Here is a 21054-nt window from a genome sequence, read left to right as displayed (position 1 = left end):
AGATTTGCACTCAGTGTAGATGAAAATCTCTGTTTGAAATTACCACAAAGATATTCACAGGTGAACAGAAAAGTACGCATTTTGAAAACAATAATGCTCACTTTTCCAAAATTCACTTTTTCTTGACAGAATTTAAGAAAAGTTTGGATAATGCTTTGCAGATTTGTATTAAACATGGATTCCTGAGAGTTCAGTGGTCTGCACACCAGTTGCCAATGGTAGGTCACTGTTTTAGCCTGATGAAAGATGATAACTAAAATATATAATATTTATTTTATACATAATACAACAGTCATTTACTGTAAGCTCAACCAGGTCTTTATGTTTCGATCTGAACAGTGAGAAATGCTATTTGGTTATTTGAGCAATGTCTAGAGCAAACAAAAAGCTTACTTAGTTAGGATTCAATCCTTGTCCTTAACTGATCTCAGCCAAGGTTGTGTTAGAAGCAACACAGGAACCTTAGTATCACTAATCAGTAAAGACCTCTATTGAGAATCCAGAAGGATAAACTATCCTACCATTTTCCCATCCTAATAGGCTAGTGTCAGGCTAGTCACCTGGGATTAATACATCAAAGACAGACAGGAAAAACTTACTTTTCTTGACTGCTACATTTGGAAATAAGCTGGACATGTATAAGAGTGAATGAGCTTTGTATTTGTATGCAGAAGCTCAAAGTTATCTCAGATTTAAACATGCCCAATTGTACATAGACCTTGTAAAAAAATAGTCTACTCCATCTAATTTTCATTTGGGGAGCAGGTTATTGTCCAAGGTGAGCAGAATGTTGGCTTTAATGGGATGAACCTAAATATTATTTCAAAACAGACTAAATTTAATTTTCAATGAGTGGTCATTCATTCCTTATAGAATTGGGGCTGACAATACACTCTTGACATCATGGAATCTCCACAATGTGCAAGCAGATCATTTGGCCTATCGAGTCCAAACTGACTCTCCAAAGAGCATTCCATCCAGACCCAACCCTGTACCCTACCCCTGTAACCTTGCATTTCCTACGGCCAATCCACCTAATCTACACATCCCTAGATGCTCTGGGTAATTTACCATGGCTAATCCACCAAACCTGCACATCTTTGGACTGTGGGAGCAAACCAGAGCATCTCGGTGGAAACCCACGCAGACACAGGGAGAATATGAAAACTGAACACAGACAGTCTCCGAAGGGTATAATTGAACCTGATGCCCGGTGCTGTGAGGCAGCAGTGTTAACCACTGAGCCACCATGCCACCCCACTAATGAAGAAACACAGAGATGTAGGACCTGTAGAACAAGAACACATTTCTTGTTGTTCACAGGAACGTCCTTCCCTTGTGTTTCAGGTTCATTAACACTCCAGCTGACTGAATCAACCACTATACAAATTCCCTTTTTAGACACTCACCATCCTGACTTGGGTATATATATATCATCATCCCTTCAGTGTCGCTGGGTCAAAATCCAGAAGCCCCGCCCTGATGGCATTGTGAGTCTGTCTAGAGCATTGTGAGTCTGTGAGTCTGTCCACTACATATAGATTGCAGTGGTACAAGAAAGCAATAAATGCTGACCTAGCTCAAGATACCCATGTCCCACAAGTGAATGAAAAAGTTCTGATAATTCCCACAATTTGATGGAAGACATGGGAGGCCTCTTTGAAGCCATTTCTAAGCCAGGAGGGCTTGCTGCAGTTCACTCTCCTGGCTAATGTTTCCCAAATATGTATGACAGCCGTCAATCAAATACTTTGAGCATTAGGTACAGGATGGCACAGTGGTTCAGTGGTTAGCATTGCTGCCTCACAGTGCCAGGGACCCAGTTTAAATTTCCACCCAGGGCGACTGTCTGTGTGGAGTTTGCACATTCTCCCCGTATCTGCATGGGTTTCTTCTGGGTGCTGTGGTTTCCTCCCACAATCAAAAGATGTGCAGATTAGGTGAATTGGCTATGCTAAATTGCCCACAGTGTTCAGGGACGTGTAGGTCAGGTGCATTAGTCAGGGTAAATGTAGAGTAGTAGGGGAATGGATCCGGATGGGTTACTCTTTGGAGGGTCAGTATGGACTTGTTGGGCCAAAGGGCCTGTGTCCACACTCTAGGGATTCTTTGTATCTATGATGGGTCTGATCCAGTGTAACATTCCCAATAAGGTGTCTCATCAAGGACATTCAAACTAGATATATCATAAATCTAATGCAGAATAAAATTGTTGAACTGCTCTCTCAAGAACACTAGGACCAAATAGGGTTAAATGTGGAATAAAACCCCCTATATTCTGATGTATCCATTTATGTGAACATAACTCCAATACTCTTAAAATCCTTTAAATTCATCACTGTCATTTAGAAATTGGTGTGCCTTATGATACACGGTATTCTAATTCTGACTTCACCAAAGCATAATTTAACCTTTTGATTTATAATGAAAAGCTGTTGACAGAGACATTGACCCAAAGCAAAGATTTTCCAAATCCTGGTTAATATATAATTACTAATTTAAACTCACTGAACTCTTTGCCATCTCTCATTATTCACTGTTGCTGCTTTTAGTTGTCTCCAATTCTGTCTGATATTGAGTACCTACAAGACCAACACCTCCTGCTGACCATAAAATCCACAGATGGATACGAATCCTATGGTAAGTTAAAACCAAGTTCCAACTAGCCTTTAAAGACAGTAAAAGTATAAATTAATGAGGGAAAGATGTGTTTAAGCAACCTTCTATCAATAGCAACGGACAACAAAGGAATTGAAGGAACAAGGAAAAGTAACTCACTGAAGCCTGTGGTCCAGACATGTGTGTTCAAACTGTGATTTTGATTTTCTTTTTCCAATCCTAATATTTATGTCTTGTCTGTCTTCATATGTCTGTCTGTTTGTAAAGGCAGAATGTCCAAGAGGAAGAATTTAAGGTGTAGAGTTATAACTCAGCAATTCATACTTCCTACTTGCAAACAACCAATTTGAAAGGTATCTGATTCAATATTGATACTTTTCAGGCATGTTGTTGTCTTAACCAGGTGTTAGGCCTTTGAATAGACCAATTAGGAGACCAGACAGTACATTTTTAATGAACCTTCTGGGGAATGCAGGTGCCCTAAGCAGGATTATGTTGCATGTTCAATGCACATCACCCATCTTGAGTGCATTGTACTCCAGCAACCCACCCTGCTTTGCCCTGTCCTCAGTAAATCAGGAGTATCTGCTGCGAATTTACCTCCAAACGATGCTCTAAAGCAAAACGAAAGTCAAAAATAACAGAAGAATGCTGATAATAACAGTACAGAAATCTCTCATAATACTACTGTGGGCGGCACGGTGGCACAGTGGTTAGCACTGCTGCCTCACAGCGCCAGAGACCCGGGTTCAATTCCCGACTCAGGCGACTGACTGTGTGGGTTTGCGTGGGTTTCCCCGTGTCTGCGTGGGTTTCCTCCGGGTGCTCCGGTTTCCTCCCACAGTCCAAAGATGTGCGGATCAGGTGAATTGGCCATGCTAAATTGCCCGTAGTGTTAGGTTAAAGGGGTAAATGTAGGGGTATGGGTGGGTTGTGCTTTGGCGGGTCGGTGTGGACTTGTTGGGCCGAAGGGCCTGTTTCCACACTGTAAGTAATCTAATCTAATCTAATCTACTGAAGGCCATAAATCAATCCAACATAAACTTCAATTACATTGTTATAAGGCTGCTGTGTTCTCACTTCCCACCCTTTGGCAGGAGAGTGTTGTATTGCACTGAAGTCCCTAATTGGAAACACACCACAGATGTTTGAGACAGGTCTGTCTCACCTGGGAGATGAGTCGGGATCTATCCGTGTTACGATGAGGGTCGTTGTTCCTGCTGAACGCAAAAGAACTCGGGAACGTCTTTATGGTGAGTTCCTCAGATGCCGGAGTTCCCAGTACAATAAAATGACACAGTAATATGTACAGAAGCACATTACCTCTCTGTTATGGTCTCAAAATTTAATACATCACCTACACAATAAGCAATGATTGGACAACAATACAACTTGCAATACCATTAAAATGATCCACTAAGTGGTCCAGGAGGTAATGTGCCTAATTTTCTTTCCCTCTATTGAAGTTTGGGATCTCCCCTTGGCATCTCCTTCTGACCAAATGCTGACTGAAAATTATTTTTCAGCCTTTGGTGGGGTATTGCTGGCATGAATTCAGTCATATTACTTGTTGGTACTCTCATAATGTTGTCCTCAGATATTTTCTTCCTTCCAAAACAAAAGTGGTTTGGATCAGAAATTGGCTAGCGCAAAGAAGACAGGGGCTGGTGGTTGTTGGGAAATGTTCATCCTGGTGTTCAGTTATTAGTGGTGTACCGCAAGGATCTGTTTTGGGGCCACTGCTGTTTGTCATTTTGAGAAATGACCTGGATGAGGGTGCAGAAAAATGGGTTAGGAAATTTGTGGATGGCACTAAAGTAAGTGGAGTTGTGGATAGTGCTGAAGGATGTTGCAGGTTACACAGAGATGTAGACTTGCAGCAGAGCTGAGCTCAGAGATGGCAAATGGAGTTTAATGCAGAAAAGTATGAGGTAATTCACTTTGGAAGGAGTAACAGGAATAAAGAGTATTGGGCTAATGGTAAGATTCTTGGTAGTGTGGAAGAGCAGAGAGATCTCGGTGTCCATGCACATCCATCCCTGAAAGTTGCCACACAGATCAATAGGGTTGTTAAGAAAGAGTACGGTGTGTTAGGTTTTATTGGTAAAGGGATTGAGTTTTGGAGCCACGAAGTAATGCTGCAGCTGTACAAAACTGTGGTGCGACCGAACTTGGAGTATTGCATACAGTTCTGGTCACTGCATTATAGGAAGGATGTGGAAGCTTTGGAGATTTACTAGGATGTTGCCTGGTATGGAGGGAAGGCTATATGAGGAAAGGCTGAGGAACTTAAGGCTGTTTTCGTTAGAGGGAAGAATGTTGAGAGGTTACTTAATTGAGACATATAAAATAATCAGAGGGTTAGATAGGATGGTCAGTGAGAGCCTTTTTCTTGGATGGTGATGGCTAGCCCTAGGGAAGTAGCTATAAATTGAGGGGTAATAGATAGATAGATGTCACAGGTGGTTTCTTTACTCAAAGAGTACTAGGGGCATAGAACACACTGCCTGCAACAGTAGTAGACTCGCCAATCTTAAGGACTTTTAAATGGAATAGTGTAGGTTAGATGGGCTTCAGATTGGTTCCACAGGTCGGCACAACACTGAGGGCCGAAGAACCTGTACTGCGCTATCATGTTTTATGTCTATGTCTAAAAGCATCTTGGATATCTTTGTTCTTGGTTAAATTCACACAACATATAAATTAGCAAAAGTTCTATTTTTGTAAAATGTTATCGTTCAAGCATAAATTTTCAAAAACTTTTGCAAATTGGTTGACTATTTAGTGCATTTGCAATCTACTAACATTTCTTCATTTTATTTCGAACAGAATGGATTAGTTCAGAGAGAGATGGCATCCGGTCCCTGAAAGATAAGCCTATATCTTCCAAACCAATCCAGGACAACCCTGGGTAGGTAACATTGGAACAGGTTTGTAGGATAGGTGCTGGAAAATTGTTGAATTTCCAGTTTTGCATTTATAATGTGCATTTTTCCCTGGAAGATTTGAGGCTGAGGGGTGACCTTATCAAGGTTTATAAGATCATGAGGGACATGCAGAGGGTGAGTAGCCAAGGTCTTTTTCCCAAGGTATGGGAGTCCAAAACTAGGTTTAAGATGAGAGTGGAAAGATTTAAAAGGGACCTGAGGGCTAGCTTTTTCATGCAGAGGGTGGTGTGTGTGTGGAACGAGCATCAGGATAGGCACATGATTAAGAATGGTTTAGGGGGATACGGGCCAAATGCTGGCAAATGGGACTAGAACAGTTTAGGATATCTGGTCAGAAAAGACGGTTTGGACTGAAGGATCTGTTTCCATGCTGTATAACTCTATGTCCATTTTTAATAGTCTCCTGTTTCTATTCATAGCGTTTCTTTTATTTAACCTTTTTTTTCAAAATCAACCTGTTCTGGAGCAGACAGGACATGAAACCAGGCCTCTCGGCCCAGACAGTAAGGGCACTACTACTGCGCCACAAGAGGACCCCTAACCCCGAGAACGTTTCCTTCTTCTTCACTGGAATCAGTGACTTGATTGGGTACATTCCATTAGCGTTCTCACATTCATGTAGCTTGTTCAAGCAGTCTTTCTTCATCCGTGAGGCAGGATTGTAATTATTGAAAACTATTCAAACATGTAAGACCTCATACTTTCTAGACATACAGACTTAGAACCCAGTAGGATGCCATTTGGCCTATTGGATCTTTGAAGGTGCAATCATGCTTCGTCCTACATCCCCACTTTTTCTCCATTTCCCTATAATTAGCTCATCCTTGAGTACCTATCCAATTCCCTTCTCAAATCACTTATAGAATCAAGTACAACTGCATTTTCAGGTGCTTTCAATGTTCTGCCTATACTCTAATTGAAAAAATATCTCATCAACTCTCCTCTCAATTGTGTTGGGACATCTGGTCAGAATGGACGAGTTGGACCGAAGGTCTGTTTCCATGTTGCACATCTCTATGACTCTATGACTCTGGACCTTTGCCAATATATCTTAATCTGTTTATTCACCCACTCATCAGAGTTTTTCTTGGTCCACTGTATGAAACCATCTCATTATCTTAAAACCTCAATCTGGTCTCTTCATTTACTATTGTGGGCCAGTACAGAAGTTGAGAGCACTGACTTCAAATTAGGGCTTTCCCTTTCAGGACAGAGATCAGGGGAAATGGCCTCTTGTGTGACTTTGGAACTCTGCCTCAGAAGATGGTGGAGACAGGAGCCATTGAATATTTTAAAAGTGGAGATGAGTATATTATTTTAGGGAAGATTAATCAAAGGTAGAATTTCTAGCATGAACAGATAAGCCATAGCCTCATTGAATGTTGGAGCAGGTTTGAAGGGCTAAATGGTCTATTTCTGATCCTAGTTTCTATGCAAATAGGGGTTCTTCATCAAACACAGAAATTATTAGAAATGTAGAGTGGACCAGATAGCATTTCAAAAAGAGAAGGATTTATATTTCAGAAGTAAGCCTTCATCAGAACATGAAAACTAGGTGATTAATACCATCTTTGACCATCCTGGTAGACACATTAAAAATAACAATGGAATTTTGGAAAATCAGGATGTTCATTCCTAACCCACAACAGATCCAAGCATAATACAGAGAATGGTGGAAAATTTGGAAATCATTAGTGTCAAACATACTATATTTTGTCTGTATATATTATGCAGGAAGAACGTCCTGATAACCAGGAAGTCCAGAAACAGGAGTCACAGTCTAAGGATATGGGATAAACCATTCAGGACTGAGATGAAGTGTATTTTATCACCCAGAGAGTAGCGAGCCTGTGGAATTCTCTGCCACAGAAAACAGTTGAGCCCAAAACATTGAATGTTTTCTAAATATAGCTTCTGGGAATAAGGGGATCAAAGGGTATGGAGAGAAAGTGGAAACAGGGTACTGAGTTGCATGATCATGTTTAATGGCAGAGCACATTTGATGGACCAAATGGCTTACTCCTGCTTCTATTTTCTATGTTCCTCTTATATATCTTACCTTAAATATATCTCAAAATATTAATAGACAATAGACAAGAGACAATAGGTGCAAGAGTAGACCATTCTACCCTTCGAGCCAGCACCACCATTCATTATGATCATGGCTGATCATCCTCAATCAGTATCCTGTTCCTGCCTTATCCCCATAACCCTTGATTCCACTATCCTTAAGAGCTCTATCCAACTCTTTCTTGAAAGTATCCAGAGACTTGGCCTCCACAGCCTTCTGGGGCAGAGCATTCCATACACCCACCACTCTCTGGGTGAAGAAATTTCTCCTCAACTCTGTTCTAAGTGGCCTACCCCTTATTTTTAAACTGTGTCCTCTGGTTCGGGACTCAGCCATCAGCTGAAACATGCTTCCTTTCTCCAGAGTGTCCAATCCTTTAATAATCTTATACGTCTCAAACAGATCCCCTCTCAGCCTTCTAAACTCAAGCGTATACAAGCCCAGTCGCTCCAATCTTTCAGCATAAAATAGTCCCGTCATTCCGGGAATTGACCTCGTAATTCCGGGAAATGACCTTGTAAGAATTTTCTGAAAGAATCTTGCATTTAAATGATTGAACAGTGCATGCATCTGCTGCATTCCCCCCTGGTTATACTGATCTTGCTGTTACATGTTGCAAACACTTCAGTGAGTGTGAATAGCATTACTGTTTTTAAAAAATCATTTGAGACTCAAACAACTGAAGATTACCTCAGTTCCTGCTTAAATCAATCAATTTAATAAACAGAACAGATACCCAAAATATCACCCTCTTGCCCTTCTTTAGATGCAGAATTTTGCTTGCACAGCCAGTTTTATTTTGAAATAAACTATTAAACTGATCCTCACATTGCGATTTGAAACATTTTCAAACTGTGAGGACAGCGATGCTATCATTTCTTAAAAGACCATTAGCATTGAATGCTCCTTGGCATTTCTGATCCACAGTGGCACACTGATGCCTATCTGACGTCTCTCACACAAGTTCCTGACCTCAGCCATTGGGAAGTGGCACTGAATGGACAAAGGAAGAGAAAGAAAGATCCAGCGACTACTCCCAGATGCCTCTTATATATTTCCATTTTGATACACAGAACTGGACGTATCAGGGGCCAAGTGTGGATGAAGGAAAAATAATTTGCAAAAAAGATGATTTAAAATAAAAATAATTTTCTTACATTCCGTTCCCTCACCTCCTTTGCAGCTGGTGACTGATTCTGAGCAGGGTTTCCCAGCTGCCAGTAGCTTTTTCTTTGTGCCATCTGGATACCATACAACAAAGCAAGCTATTAGTTATGTAACATGCAGATGCTGAGCACCTGTAGAGTACTTGATGATAGGGCCAACATCAGCGAAGCCTGATCTCTCTTTCCTAGTATTTCTACTTGCAGCAGAAATTCAGGGCAGGGACCCCAGCTGGTATTACTCTCTTCTTTTCTTACTACACATGCAAGCAGACAATTTGTAACCAGCTAAATGCTTTTTAACTGATATCAGAAAGCTCAAGAGAAGCAAGGAATCAGAATGTATTTTTTGCGCTGATTCATAAGGAATCTTGTGGGGGAGTCTTGAGGGACTTATGAGGGATTGGGATGGTTTTTGGCAACAAACTACGATGGTTTGAACTGGAAAAAAGTGACTATAAAGAATACTACAATATAAAGCTAGCAGAAGTATTTGGTAGCATTTATACTTTGAGCTCATGTGAGGGACGACCAGGAGTTTGGTAGCACTGAAACTGAAAGAATATTTTTAACATTTGTCTGTTACTCCACAGAGGCAGTGAGAAAAAATGTGGTCAGAATTCAGCGTTCTCTGAAGTCATCAGCTCCATGTTTTCCAATTGGCCTGACGATGGCCCTCACCCTGGGAGTACTGGTATAGGAATTAAAGGGAAGGGCAATGAAGAGGTCATTCAATCAAGGTATGTCAACCCATCATCACACCTGAGGTTAGGCTGAAAGGGAACTCTTACCTTCTTCTCATATACACCAGGAAATCTGGATTCAAGACCCACCCACTCCAGTGGTGTGCAATAACATCTCTGAACAAGTTAAATAAATAACATCTACACTCGCAGAAAGACAACCCTTTATGGACTGTTATGAATCCAGCATGCAGCCAATTTGAGATCTCCTGCCCTATGATGGCATAAAAAAAAGAACTGTGGATGGTGGAAATCAGAAACAGAAACATGTTTTCCCCTTGTCCAGTTGCTTCTCACTTACATCTTCAATTCTCTGACATTTTACATCAGTTCCAGAATTTCCAGTTTGTGGGCTCCAGCCACCTCCCCTTCACTATGGAAGTACCAGCCCTTTACACGTCCATCCCCCATTAGGATTGTCTCAGCGCTCTCTGCTTCTTCCTGGAACAAAGGCTTGAATTCGCTCACCCACCACCACACTCCTCCGCTTGGCTGAGCTTGTCCTTCTCTTTTAACTCCTTTCATTTTCTTCAGGTCAGAAAGGTGGCCAGGGTACGATTTTTCCTGCTCCTCAGATGCTGCCTGACCTGCTGTGCTTTTCCGGCACCACTCTAATCTAGACTCTGGTTTACAGCATCTGCAGTCCTTGCTTTTACCCACATAGGCCCCAGTTATGTCTGCCTCTTTGTGGCATAAGTGGAACGTTGCTTGTTGTAGTCCTACTCCTGTCCCCACCCACACTCTTTCTCCAATATATCCAGAAATAGAAATATTTATGAATTTTGATTCCAATTACCACCCTGACCTCAGCTTTACCTGGTCCATCTCTGATTCCTCCCTTTCTTCTTTGACATTTCTATTTCCATTTCTGAGGATAGACTAGCTACCAATATCCACTACAAACCAAGTGATTCTCACAGTTACCTTGACTATACATCCTCACCCTGTTTCCCATAAAGACTCTATTCCATTCTCCTAGTTCTTCTAACTCCGTTGCATCTGTTTTAATGTCAACTTCGACAAGAGGGCCTCCAAAATGTCCAACTTTTCCCTCAATCGAGCATTCCCCAGCACCATGGTCAACAAGGCTCACAACCAGGTCCAACCCATCTCCCGCACTTCCACCCTCACTCAATCTCTCTCCCATAGCAGCAGTAGGGTCCTTCTTGTCCTCACCTACCATCCCACCTGAATTCACATCCAAAGGATCATTTCAACCTTTTCAGCCACCTCCAGCGAGATGCCATAACCAGGCACATATTCATCTCCCTTCCCTTACCAGCCTTCAGCAGGAACCATTCCCTCCAGAACCCACTGGTCCACTCCTCCTTCAACCCAACACAGCCCCTCCACTCATGGCATCTACCTTGCACAGACAGAAGGTGTAACATCTGCCCATTTACTTCATCCCTCCTCAATATCCAAGGACCCATACACAGCTTCCAGGTAAAGCAGCTCTCTACCTGTACCTCACTAAATCTCTGCATTCAATTTCCCATTTATCTTTACGTTTCTTTTTGGTCAGAATCTGCAACCTCTCACCCCGACAACTTATGCTCACAGTCCCCAACCCCCGATTCCCTGCCGTCACAATTCCTGTCCCCACTCTGACACCCTACCCTCACAGATCGTGCCCTCTCCCTGACCGTTACCCTCACAGATTCTGCCCTCTCCCTCACTCCCTACCCTCACAGATCCTGTCCTCTCCCTCACTCCCTACCCTCACAGGTCCTGAGCTCTCCCTCACTCCCTACCCTCATAGGTCTTGTCCTCTCCCTCACTCCCTACCCTCACAGGTCCTGCCCTCTCCCTCACTCCCTACCCTCATAGGTCTTGTCCTCTCCCTCACTCCCTACCCTCACAGGTCCTGCCCTCTCCCTCACTCCCTTCCCTCATAGGTCCTGTCCTCTCCCTAATGCCTACCCTCACAGGTCCTGTCCTCTCCCTCACTCCCTACCCTCACAGGTCTTTCCCTCTCCCTCACTCCCTACCCTCACAGGTCCTGTCCTCTCCCTCACTCTCCACTCTTACAGTGCTGTGTCATTTAAAAAATGGAGTGCTGGTGAGATGGGAGGTGCAGGGGATTGGCACCTTGTCCTGTCATTGTTCCAGCTCCTGGGATGAAAGCCAACATGGAATAAAAGAATCTTTATGCTCTCTTTATGATTTTTTTCAATAATGATTTTGGGCCATATTGACTCAATTCTTTTGGGGGCGTAAGTTCATAATAAAAACACTGGCAATGAATTCTCTGCTGTAATTCCATTTTCCCTACTAGCTAAGGAAAACTGGAACTATTATTGAATTTCTTTGACCACATCTCCAATATGTTGTTGGAATAAAATGCCCTTTACTGCACTTTGTCTGCACTGAGAGTGTTTGCTCAGTGTCTGAATTAGAAAATGTTTCATTATTCAATATTGATGTCCCACACCGCAGCGAGAACAGAAATGTTACTTAACAAACAAAAGGTTAAAAGGTGGAAAAGCTGTCTGAAAGAATCAAAATGATTGCTTGGTTTTGGCTATGGTATTCTTTTACTCACTCTGTGCTCACCACAGGAGGGAGCGGAGTGAATGTAAAAGAGGAGAAATCTGAAGTCAAAGATCTTTGCAAAGTGTCTTGCAACAATTATGAAGATGATTCTGTTTTTAGCTTGTGTATAATAAAACTACTCAGACTATAGGCATGAAAGGTTAATATGTAACCTTTTATTAAACTGATATTGAATTGGAGAAACTGTGTTTTGAGTGAAAGATCTTTATATGGAGCACCTGTGACTGAACTGAATAGATCTTAGAGGTGTCAACAACTTAATTAAAACTAAACCAGAGGGGGCATCCCTGCATTTGTGTATTGTGCTGTTTACAGCATGCTGACAGAAATTCAGACAACTTGGGCGAGAATATTTTTCCAATTTCAGATCAATAGATCACTTTTATTTTGGATGATGTTAAAATTTGTTAAGTCTTCTTTCTCTTTCTCTAAATGTAATGATGTGTGCTGGGCTCTGATACCTTTCCATTTTAAAAAAAAAATTTCTGTGTCACCTGGGTCAATGCGCAGTACCATTATATTTGTTTGCACAGCCACAGTATAGAATCAATCACAGAATCCCTACACTGTGGAAAGAGGCCATTCAACCCATCGACCTTCTGAAGACCATCCCACTCAGACCTAGCGTCTACCCTATCCAGGTAACCCTGCATCGCCTATGGCTAATCTACCTAACTGCACATTCTTGGATTGTAGGAGGAAACCAGAGCATCTGACAAAAACCAACATGGAAAAGTGGAGAATGAGTAAACTCCACACAGACAGTCACCCAAGGCTGGAATTGACCCTGGATGCTGTGACGCCACAGTGCTAACCACTGGGCTACCATGGAGGAGGACTGACTTGACAGCAGTTTGTGTCAGACCTTCATGATTGCTATGTGTCTGTGCATCACATAAAACCTCATGTCTATTGGTGCCAGTCCGAATCCCAGGCAGCCATCCATGGAGCAGCCTAACCCAACCTGACAGCAAATTATTCAACCATGGAGCAAAGTCTTGCAATGTCTACCAAATTGGACAATAATCAAAGGTGAGAAATCTGAAAAAAACACAGAGGATTTTGGAGAAGTGCAGCAGATCAGGCAGCATCTGTGGAGACAGAAACAAAGTTCATGTTTCCAGTCAGGTACTCTTCTTCAGAACTCTAGGTGGGAATTCTGGCTGATATTAGTTCCATCCTGTAAGTCCAGTGTGAACAAACTCAAACACTGGCATCCCACAAGGATGTGTCCTCGGCCCCCCTACTGTACTCCCTGTACATCCATGATTGTGTGGCCAAATTCCATATGAATGCCATTGACAAGCTTGCTGGTGATACCACTGTGGTAGACCAGTTATCAAACAATGATGAATCAAAATACAGGAAGGAGATTGACGGCTTGGTGTCATGGTGCAATCATAACAATCTCTCTCTCAATGTCGGCAAAACAAAAGAATTGATCATTGACTTCAAGAAGAAAGGAGGAGGAAATACCCCAATCTACATCAACAGAGCTGATGTGGAGAGAGTCGAGACTGTCAAGTTCCTAGGAATGATGATACCCAACAGTCTGTCCTGGACCCCCCACGTAGATGCAACGGTCAACAATTGAGGTGACTCCTGGCCAAAGAGTCGCTGGGGTCTTTCAAGGAGAAGTTGAAATGTGGCAATTGAGGATAGTAGCAGCAAATTTTAGTGGACACTCTTAATTTTATATTCTATGTCCTGAGTAAGTAGCACTGAGGAGTGGTTTCCTTATGTGGCATTGGCAGAGTAGTGGCACTGTACCTGGGGAGTAATTTTGAATTGAGATGTAATAGAGTTTTCCATAATGATAATGAGAATCCTTTTATGGACAGCTAGTCTTTTGTCCTGGATTCAAAACTATCTCATACTAAGGGTAAATGATAAGCTTGTACACTGAAGATGACACACATAATCTAAGTTGTACCTTTATTATTTTGTTTTTTAGGATGAAACAAAATATTCCTGCGGATGATGATTCCTATTTGAACAGTTTCAACAACCCAGCCTACTTTGTACTTGAAGGGGTACCTTACCCCCAGTCTGGAACAGGCAGTCAGGAAAATTCAGTGTCAAAAACTATTCCAAGGAATATGCCACAACCTTTTCCTCCAACAGTGGCAGAAAAACCGAGAGACCCCTCCTTCCGACACTTGAACAGTGAAGGAGGCTCCTTAGACCACGAAGGTCTGCGCGGCTCTTACGATCAGTCCCAGCACACTTTCCCCAAAGTGGGGGAGGTTGAAATGCAGAATAACCCACTTTATGCCAGTTCTGCTGATGTATGGGGTAAAGCTCACCAGGCTGCGCCATCCAAAACTAACCAAGAGTGGCACAAGGCTGCAACGACAACCAGGGATTCCCAGGAATTCAAAGCGCCTACCACAGCACCTAGGAGCTTCTCCAGAGCTCAGCTGGCAGGCAAGAGTGGGCCTCAAGCGTCGCTGATCAATGAGGTCCGAGACAAACTCTCTGAAAGAAAAATGGATGACTTCCATACGACAAAATCTCTGAGCAGCAAAGACCGCCAAGTCAACAAATATGAACTCCCCCTTCCTGTTCGAGAACGGCCAGCAGTGAGTCCTCGATTACCAGCCAGAAACAAAGTAACAGGAGAGTTTCAACCTCGGCCTACACGAACGGACGTACCTCCACCACTACCTGTCAAGAACAGAACAATGGAGGCTGGGGTACGTATTTAAAACAATAAAACACTCCGGTGTGAACCATGGAATAGTTAAATCTTTGTTTCACCCACAGCGGTGTCATTTGAGAAGCGACATTTGGAACACAGAAGTAAACCAGGTTCCCAAATGTTTTAGTGGAAATATGTGTTGCCCAGTAGGCTACTAAGATGTACAGAGCAAATAATTTGAGGGTCAGTTCTCAATTTGTGATGAGTTGGATGATCTCAAGGTTAGCAGTGAGAGCATAACAATTGAAATGTGTGCTCCTGAGCTAAAGAGGGAAATATTACCTGATTGTCCCTGATCATTGTACATGCTTACTGCTGTGGACAGTGTATGTATGAATAATGGGGAATCTGTGTGTTTGTTTCATTTGTCATTGCATAATAACACACTTTTCAATTAGATGTATTTAATTTACTCCTTTTTAGCTTTAAATTATTGGGTTTGTCCCAGCTATTCTGTTGAGAACAGACATCAACCGCAGATTGGAGGTAGCACTCTTACCCTAAGTCTAGGGCTTGTGGGTTCAAGCCTCACTCCTGAGAGTTGAATACAAAATCTAAGCTAACACTCCAGTGCAGTACTGAGTGCTGCACTTTAAGTGTGGGTGGGAAATTACGGCTTGGTTCCTGCCCAGGAGAAAAGTTGGCAGCCAGTTCACTGAACAGTTAGAAGCTTGACCAACAGCACACATTGGGCCAAACACACTCTGCGTTGAGCTTCCCTCTTTCATTGGAAGCTACACCTATACTTGGGGGCTGCCAGAGACAACCATTTTAAAGAGGCGGTTTGTGATGTTATCTTCTCTAGGAGTGCCTCAATGGGCAAGAGGTCCCCTTCAATGATAGCCTCTTCATTCCTATTATTTTTAGCACTTTTAAAAAAAAATTGTGAATCCTACTCACACCTGACTACCATGTTATGGCATTGGCAGTGTAACACTGGGTCATTTGAGCTTTTACCATGCTCAATTGACCCTGAATTATTTAGCTACATCGGGGTTCAGTTAGCTCAGTTGGCTGGATGACTAGAATCTGATGCAGTCCTGTTCCATGTCCATACTGGCTGTGAGCTGTACCACGTCACCTTAACTCATGCTTATGGAGTACTTACTTTCAATCTGAATGCACCCAACTGGTGTTCTCCAATGAATAGAGATGCTGATGGTCCTTTATGGGTTGTAACTCGATACCATTTATTTTCATATTATGGGCCAGGCTACTTGTTTTACTGCCCACCCATCCTATACATTATAGGGATGAACATGGGTGTGAGTGGGAAGTTGGTGGGCTAACCATCCTTTCTACATTATGAACACTCCCCTACCCCCACCCCTCCACCACCCAAATCAGAAGAAGTGATGGCCTAGTGATATTATCGCTGGGCTGTTAATCCAGCAATCCAGGAAACGTTCTGGGGACCTGAGTTCAAATCATGCCACAACAGATGGTGGAATTTGAATTCTCTAAAAAAATCTTGGATCAAGAGTCTAATGATGACCATTGTATGTTGGAAAAGCCCATTTGATTCACAGATATCTTTTAGGGAAGGAAATTACTATCCTTACCTGTTTGGCCCACATATGACTCCAGACCCACAGCAATGTGGTTGACCCTGAACTGGGCAAGTAGGGATGGGCAATAAATGCTGGTCTAGCCAGCAATCCCCCTGAATGAATAAAACAAGTCACATTTGGAAGGCAGAATTAACATCCAGCCTTTTAAATTAGATATTAAATCAAAACCTGTCATTATTATTATGGAGGGTAATGTTTCCAAAGTGGTTAATGTGAATGTCACATTGACTCCTCTCATTTTATTGATATCATATACAGTCTGTGGCTGGAGACACTGTGTTCCGTTCCAACTTTCAGAACAAACTAATGAATCTATATTAGCGCCCTAACATATTAGTAGTTCCAGCTAACCAAAGATTTTTCAATGCTACCATGCAATAAATCTTTGTGTTATAAGACCATAAGTTGTAGGAGCGGATGGTTGACCATTCAGCCCATCGGATGTGTTCCACTATTCAATGAGATCATGTTTGATCTGATGGTCTTCAAATCCATCTCACTGCCTTTTTCCCATAACTTTTGATGGGTGACTTCTCATTCTGAAATTATGCCCTGTGACCCGAGACGCTCCCAGAAGAGCAAACAACCTTTCTTTATTGACTCTGTCAAGTCCCCTAAGGATTTTGTGTATATCTAAGGACTGTGGCAATTCTATAGATATTCCACTGTGGTGTATTCTCTCCCACTAATCACTAGATAGGCCCAAGGGCAAAGCAAAGACAAAGGAGGTAAAAACAAGGACTGCAGATGCTGGAAACCAGAGTCTAGATTAGAGTGGTGCTGGAAAAGCACAGCAGGTCAGGCAGCATCGAGGAGCAGGAAAATCGACGTTTCGGACAAAAGGAATAGAGGCAGGGAGCCTGCAGGGTAGAGAGATAAATGAGAGGGGGTGGGGGTGGGAAAAAGTAGCATAGAGTACAATAGGTGAATGGGGGTGGGGATGAAGGTAATAGGTCAGAGAGGAGGGTGGAGTGGATGGGTGGAAAGGAAGATAGGCAGGTAGGATAGGTCATGGGGACGGTGCTGAGCTGGAAGTTAGGAACTGAGGTAAGGTGGGGGTATGGAGAAATGCGGAAACTGGTCAAGTCCACATTGATGCCCTGGGGTTGAAGTGTTCCGAGGCGGAAGATGAGGCATTCTTCCTCCAGGCATCGAGTGGTGAGGGAGCAGCGGTGGAGGCAGCCCAGGACCTGCATGTCCTTGGCAGAGTGGGAGGGGGAGTTGAAATGTTGGGCCACAGGTAGGTGGGGTTGATTGGTGCGGGTGTCCCGGAGATGTTCCGTAAAGCGCTCTGCGAGGAAGCGTCCAGTCTCCCCAGTGTAGGGGAGACCGCATTGGGAGCAACGGATACAATAAATGACATTGGTGGATGTGCAGGTAAAACTTTGATGGATGTAGAAGGCTCCTTTGGTGCCTTGGATGGGGGTGAGGGAGGAGGTGTGGGCGCAGGTTTTGCAATTCCTGTGGTGGGAGGGGAAGGTGCCAGGAAGGGAGGGTGGGTTGTTGGGGGGTGTGGACCAGACCAGATAGTCACGGAGGGAACGGTCTTTGCAGAAAGCGAAAAGGGGTGGGGAGGGTCCGTTTGGAGGTGGCGGAAATGTTGGTGGATGATGCGGTTAATGCGAAGGTTGATAGGGTGGAAGGTGAGCACCAGGGGGTTCTGTCCTTGTTACGGTTGGAGGGGTGGGGTTCGAGTGCGGAGGTGCGGGTTGTGGACGAGATGCGTTGGAGGGCATCTTTAACCACGTGGGAAGGGAAATTGTGGTCTCTTATCCGCCAACATTTCCGCCACCTCCAAACGGACCCCCACCGCCAGAGATATATTTCCCCCCCCATCCCTTTCCGCTTTCCACAAAGACCGTTCCCTCCGTGACTAACTGGTCAGATCCACGCCCCTCCCCCAACAACAGATGAGAAACTGCAATTTCTCCAGCATCTACAGTCCTCACTTTCATCCAGCCAACTGAACTAACCATCCCTCTGGGTATGAAAGTGTGTGCTCTAAACACTCATAACTACTGCACATGCACTCCAAATGTAGTTCCATTTTTATAGATGCAAAAAATAGTAATGTAATGATGAAAATAATAATCTTCCTGTATCTTCAAAAGATAAAATATTTTTCTCTATCTTTTAGAACTTTGACAATCGTAGCAACTCAAGTACTCTGTCTGAGTTCCTGAAGCATTTGGGTTTGGAAAAATATGAAGCAGGTTTGGTTGAGAACGGATGGGATAAATTGGAATACTGGAGGTAATTACATCAAAAGAACACCTAAATAATATGAATAACTGTCTGCTTATTTGTATTTACACAAATAAATCCAAGTGGTTGTTATGGTGGTGAGTGTTGTAATGTTCCCAGGGAAAGGCAGGAGGTGGGGGCTTGGAGAGGAAGGGAAGTGCTGTAGTGATGGATGATTCAAGCCACTTTCTCTCATTATCAGCAAATTGAGTGGCACTCTAGTACAGATTGGTGTGATATTGAGGAATCAGGTTCAACTCAGTTGTAGTGAACATCCATAGCCAAAAGCTAGATGCATGGCTGGCATGGTGCACTAATGCCTCACAGATCCAGGGACCCAGGTTCACTTCCAGCATTATCTGTGTGGAGTTTGCACATTCTGCCCGTGTCTGCATGAGTTTCCACTGGGTGCTCCAGTTTCCTCCCAAAGTCTAAAAGACGTGGAGGTTAGGTGGATTGGCCATGCTAAATTGTCCATAGTGTCCAGAGATGTACAGACCAGGTGCGTTAACTGTGGTAAATGTGAGGTTATGGGAATAGGGTGGAGGTCTGGGTAGAATGCTCTTTGGAGGGTAGATGCAAACTTACTGGGCCAAATGGCCTCTTCCCACAGTGTAGGGATTCTAACTACTTTATAAAACAGCACAAATTGGCTGTAAATTAGCAAATTGATTAATGTACTGTCATTTCCCTGTAGAGTTTTGAATCCTTCCAGCAAATGTTCAGGCTGTGTCCCTGCCCTTTCCCTGTGCCCTCATCTAATTACTGCAGCATCTTGTGAGAATTCTCAGGCTCCTCGAGAAATTCTTATTAATGCATCTCCCTTATTGCCAGCAATTTTCATATCTGATGCTAACAGCTATGAATCCCAATTTAGGTCTAACACAGGCCTAAGGATGTTGAATTTCAAATGGAGCAAATACTGTCCCAATTGACCAACAGATCCCCATGGGTCATTACAACCCAATCAGGCTTGGTCTGTGTCTTTTCCATCCAACAACCCTGGCACTGCCTCTCTAGCCTGGATTGGCATCCTATCAGAACCCCTGGAGATGCACTGGGGACAATGATTACTGTTGTGCCTCTACAAACACATCCAATGTTAATTGCTCAGCCAAACACATCACTATGATCCTTGAAAAATGATGTGTGATACATGATAGATTTTACAAGAGGTTGATTTAGTGCACCTAGCTGATGAAAGTGATCATTATAATGATTTTAATTGTGTGCTAAATTACTGCTGTTAAGAGTCTCATGTCTTTTTTTATTTCACCTTCACGTTCAGTGGCATTGCTGAAGAGGATTTGCTGGAGGCTGGCATCACTGATCCCATTCACAGGAAGTTGCTTCTGGAAATAGCGTCCCAACACAAGCCTTGACGAGCAACCTAGGCAAGAAAGACAGCAGGCTACATAAATGTACTTTATCATTTCTCTCAATTCAGAAATGATTCTTAACTGAACAAAAAAGAATATTGTGTAAATCTCAAATCAGAGCATATCCTGATAGTCCTTTGATATGTTTGGAAGGGGTTAACATTCAATCAAGCTTCCAGCATCACTCTGGCCGAGAGACCAGGAGGAAAACAGCAATGACCGCACTGCGTCTGGAATTATCCCTTTTCGTCACTTCTGTAAATCCTTTACCACACACAGATGATAGCTCGGGATCAGAATCAGGGATGTAATCTGGGAGTCAAGCTTCCCCAGCTAGGAATGGAATCCAGTGTTGGCAGATCTTAACACTTAGTAATTCAATGGTTTTACTTCCATTTTTCGAGCTCAGGTACACCATCTAATATGGCTAACAAGAACTGCACCCTCATTACAAGCCAGAAGCTTCAAATGAGTATGGTACAAGCAACAAAAAATGAGGCCAGGGCACATGCCTGAAATAGACCCTTTGCATAAGAAACTGAGGAGTCTAAGTCCTACCTATCCGGGGCCTCTTCTGGAAAATTGGTTTACTTTGGACACAGTGAGCACTGGGTTAGCTGTGTTCAGGAAATCCTGGTTTGCAAATAACCTGTGGAGTAGTATATGATGGGGCTATTGCAGACTGCTGTCAAAAAGATAAACCTTTTAAGAAAAAAATCGCACTTTCCTGACTATAGATGAACTGGTATTTTTTATGCTGTGCCTAAGCTTTCCTGAGCTTCCTGTTGATTTCACAACAACTTCATCAGAATCCTTTGTTGCTCATCAACATCACTCCAACTCCATATAAAAGTGCAGGGAAGGTGGTTTTCCTTCATTTATATCTGTGCACTGTAAGTTTATGGCCAAAAGCAGAGGCATAACTGGAACCAGTCATACTTCTGGTCTTTTCTGATTTTTTTTTTAAAAAAAGCTTCTCCTCACAAAGACTTTGAAAATATTTTAATGAAACTTGGAAAATGTCCATGATTGCCTTTCCCTAAATGTTGCACTGGAAGT

The 21054-nt window shown here is 43.0% G+C and overlaps 1 protein-coding gene across 1 annotated transcript in view; it reads left to right on the top strand.

Annotated features, from left to right (window-relative positions):
• LOC122557387 (phosphatidylinositol 3,4,5-trisphosphate 5-phosphatase 2A-like) overlaps positions 1-20735 on the top strand; it is a 146816-nt gene extending 126081 nt beyond the window's left edge. The window contains exons 22-29 of the mRNA XM_043705046.2: positions 130-218; positions 2553-2640; positions 3717-3872; positions 5449-5530; positions 9395-9541; positions 14055-14796; positions 18510-18625; positions 19905-20735. Coding sequence (XP_043560981.2) covers positions 130-218; positions 2553-2640; positions 3717-3872; positions 5449-5530; positions 9395-9541; positions 14055-14796; positions 18510-18625; positions 19905-19998 — 1514 coding nt within the window. The 3' untranslated portion in view covers positions 19999-20735. The remainder of the gene's footprint in view (positions 1-129; positions 219-2552; positions 2641-3716; positions 3873-5448; positions 5531-9394; positions 9542-14054; positions 14797-18509; positions 18626-19904) is intronic.
• Positions 20736-21054: the final 319 nt, after the last annotated feature.

The sequence above is a fragment of the Chiloscyllium plagiosum genome, unplaced genomic scaffold, assembly GCF_037043375.1.
Source record: "Chiloscyllium plagiosum isolate Xiang-an unplaced genomic scaffold, Cpla_swu_hap1 HiC_scaffold_11, whole genome shotgun sequence".
Taxonomy (NCBI): Eukaryota; Metazoa; Chordata; class Chondrichthyes; order Orectolobiformes; family Hemiscylliidae; genus Chiloscyllium; species Chiloscyllium plagiosum.
The sequence above is the reverse complement of the archived record's forward strand: the minus strand, read 5'-3'. Positions and strand labels throughout refer to the sequence as shown.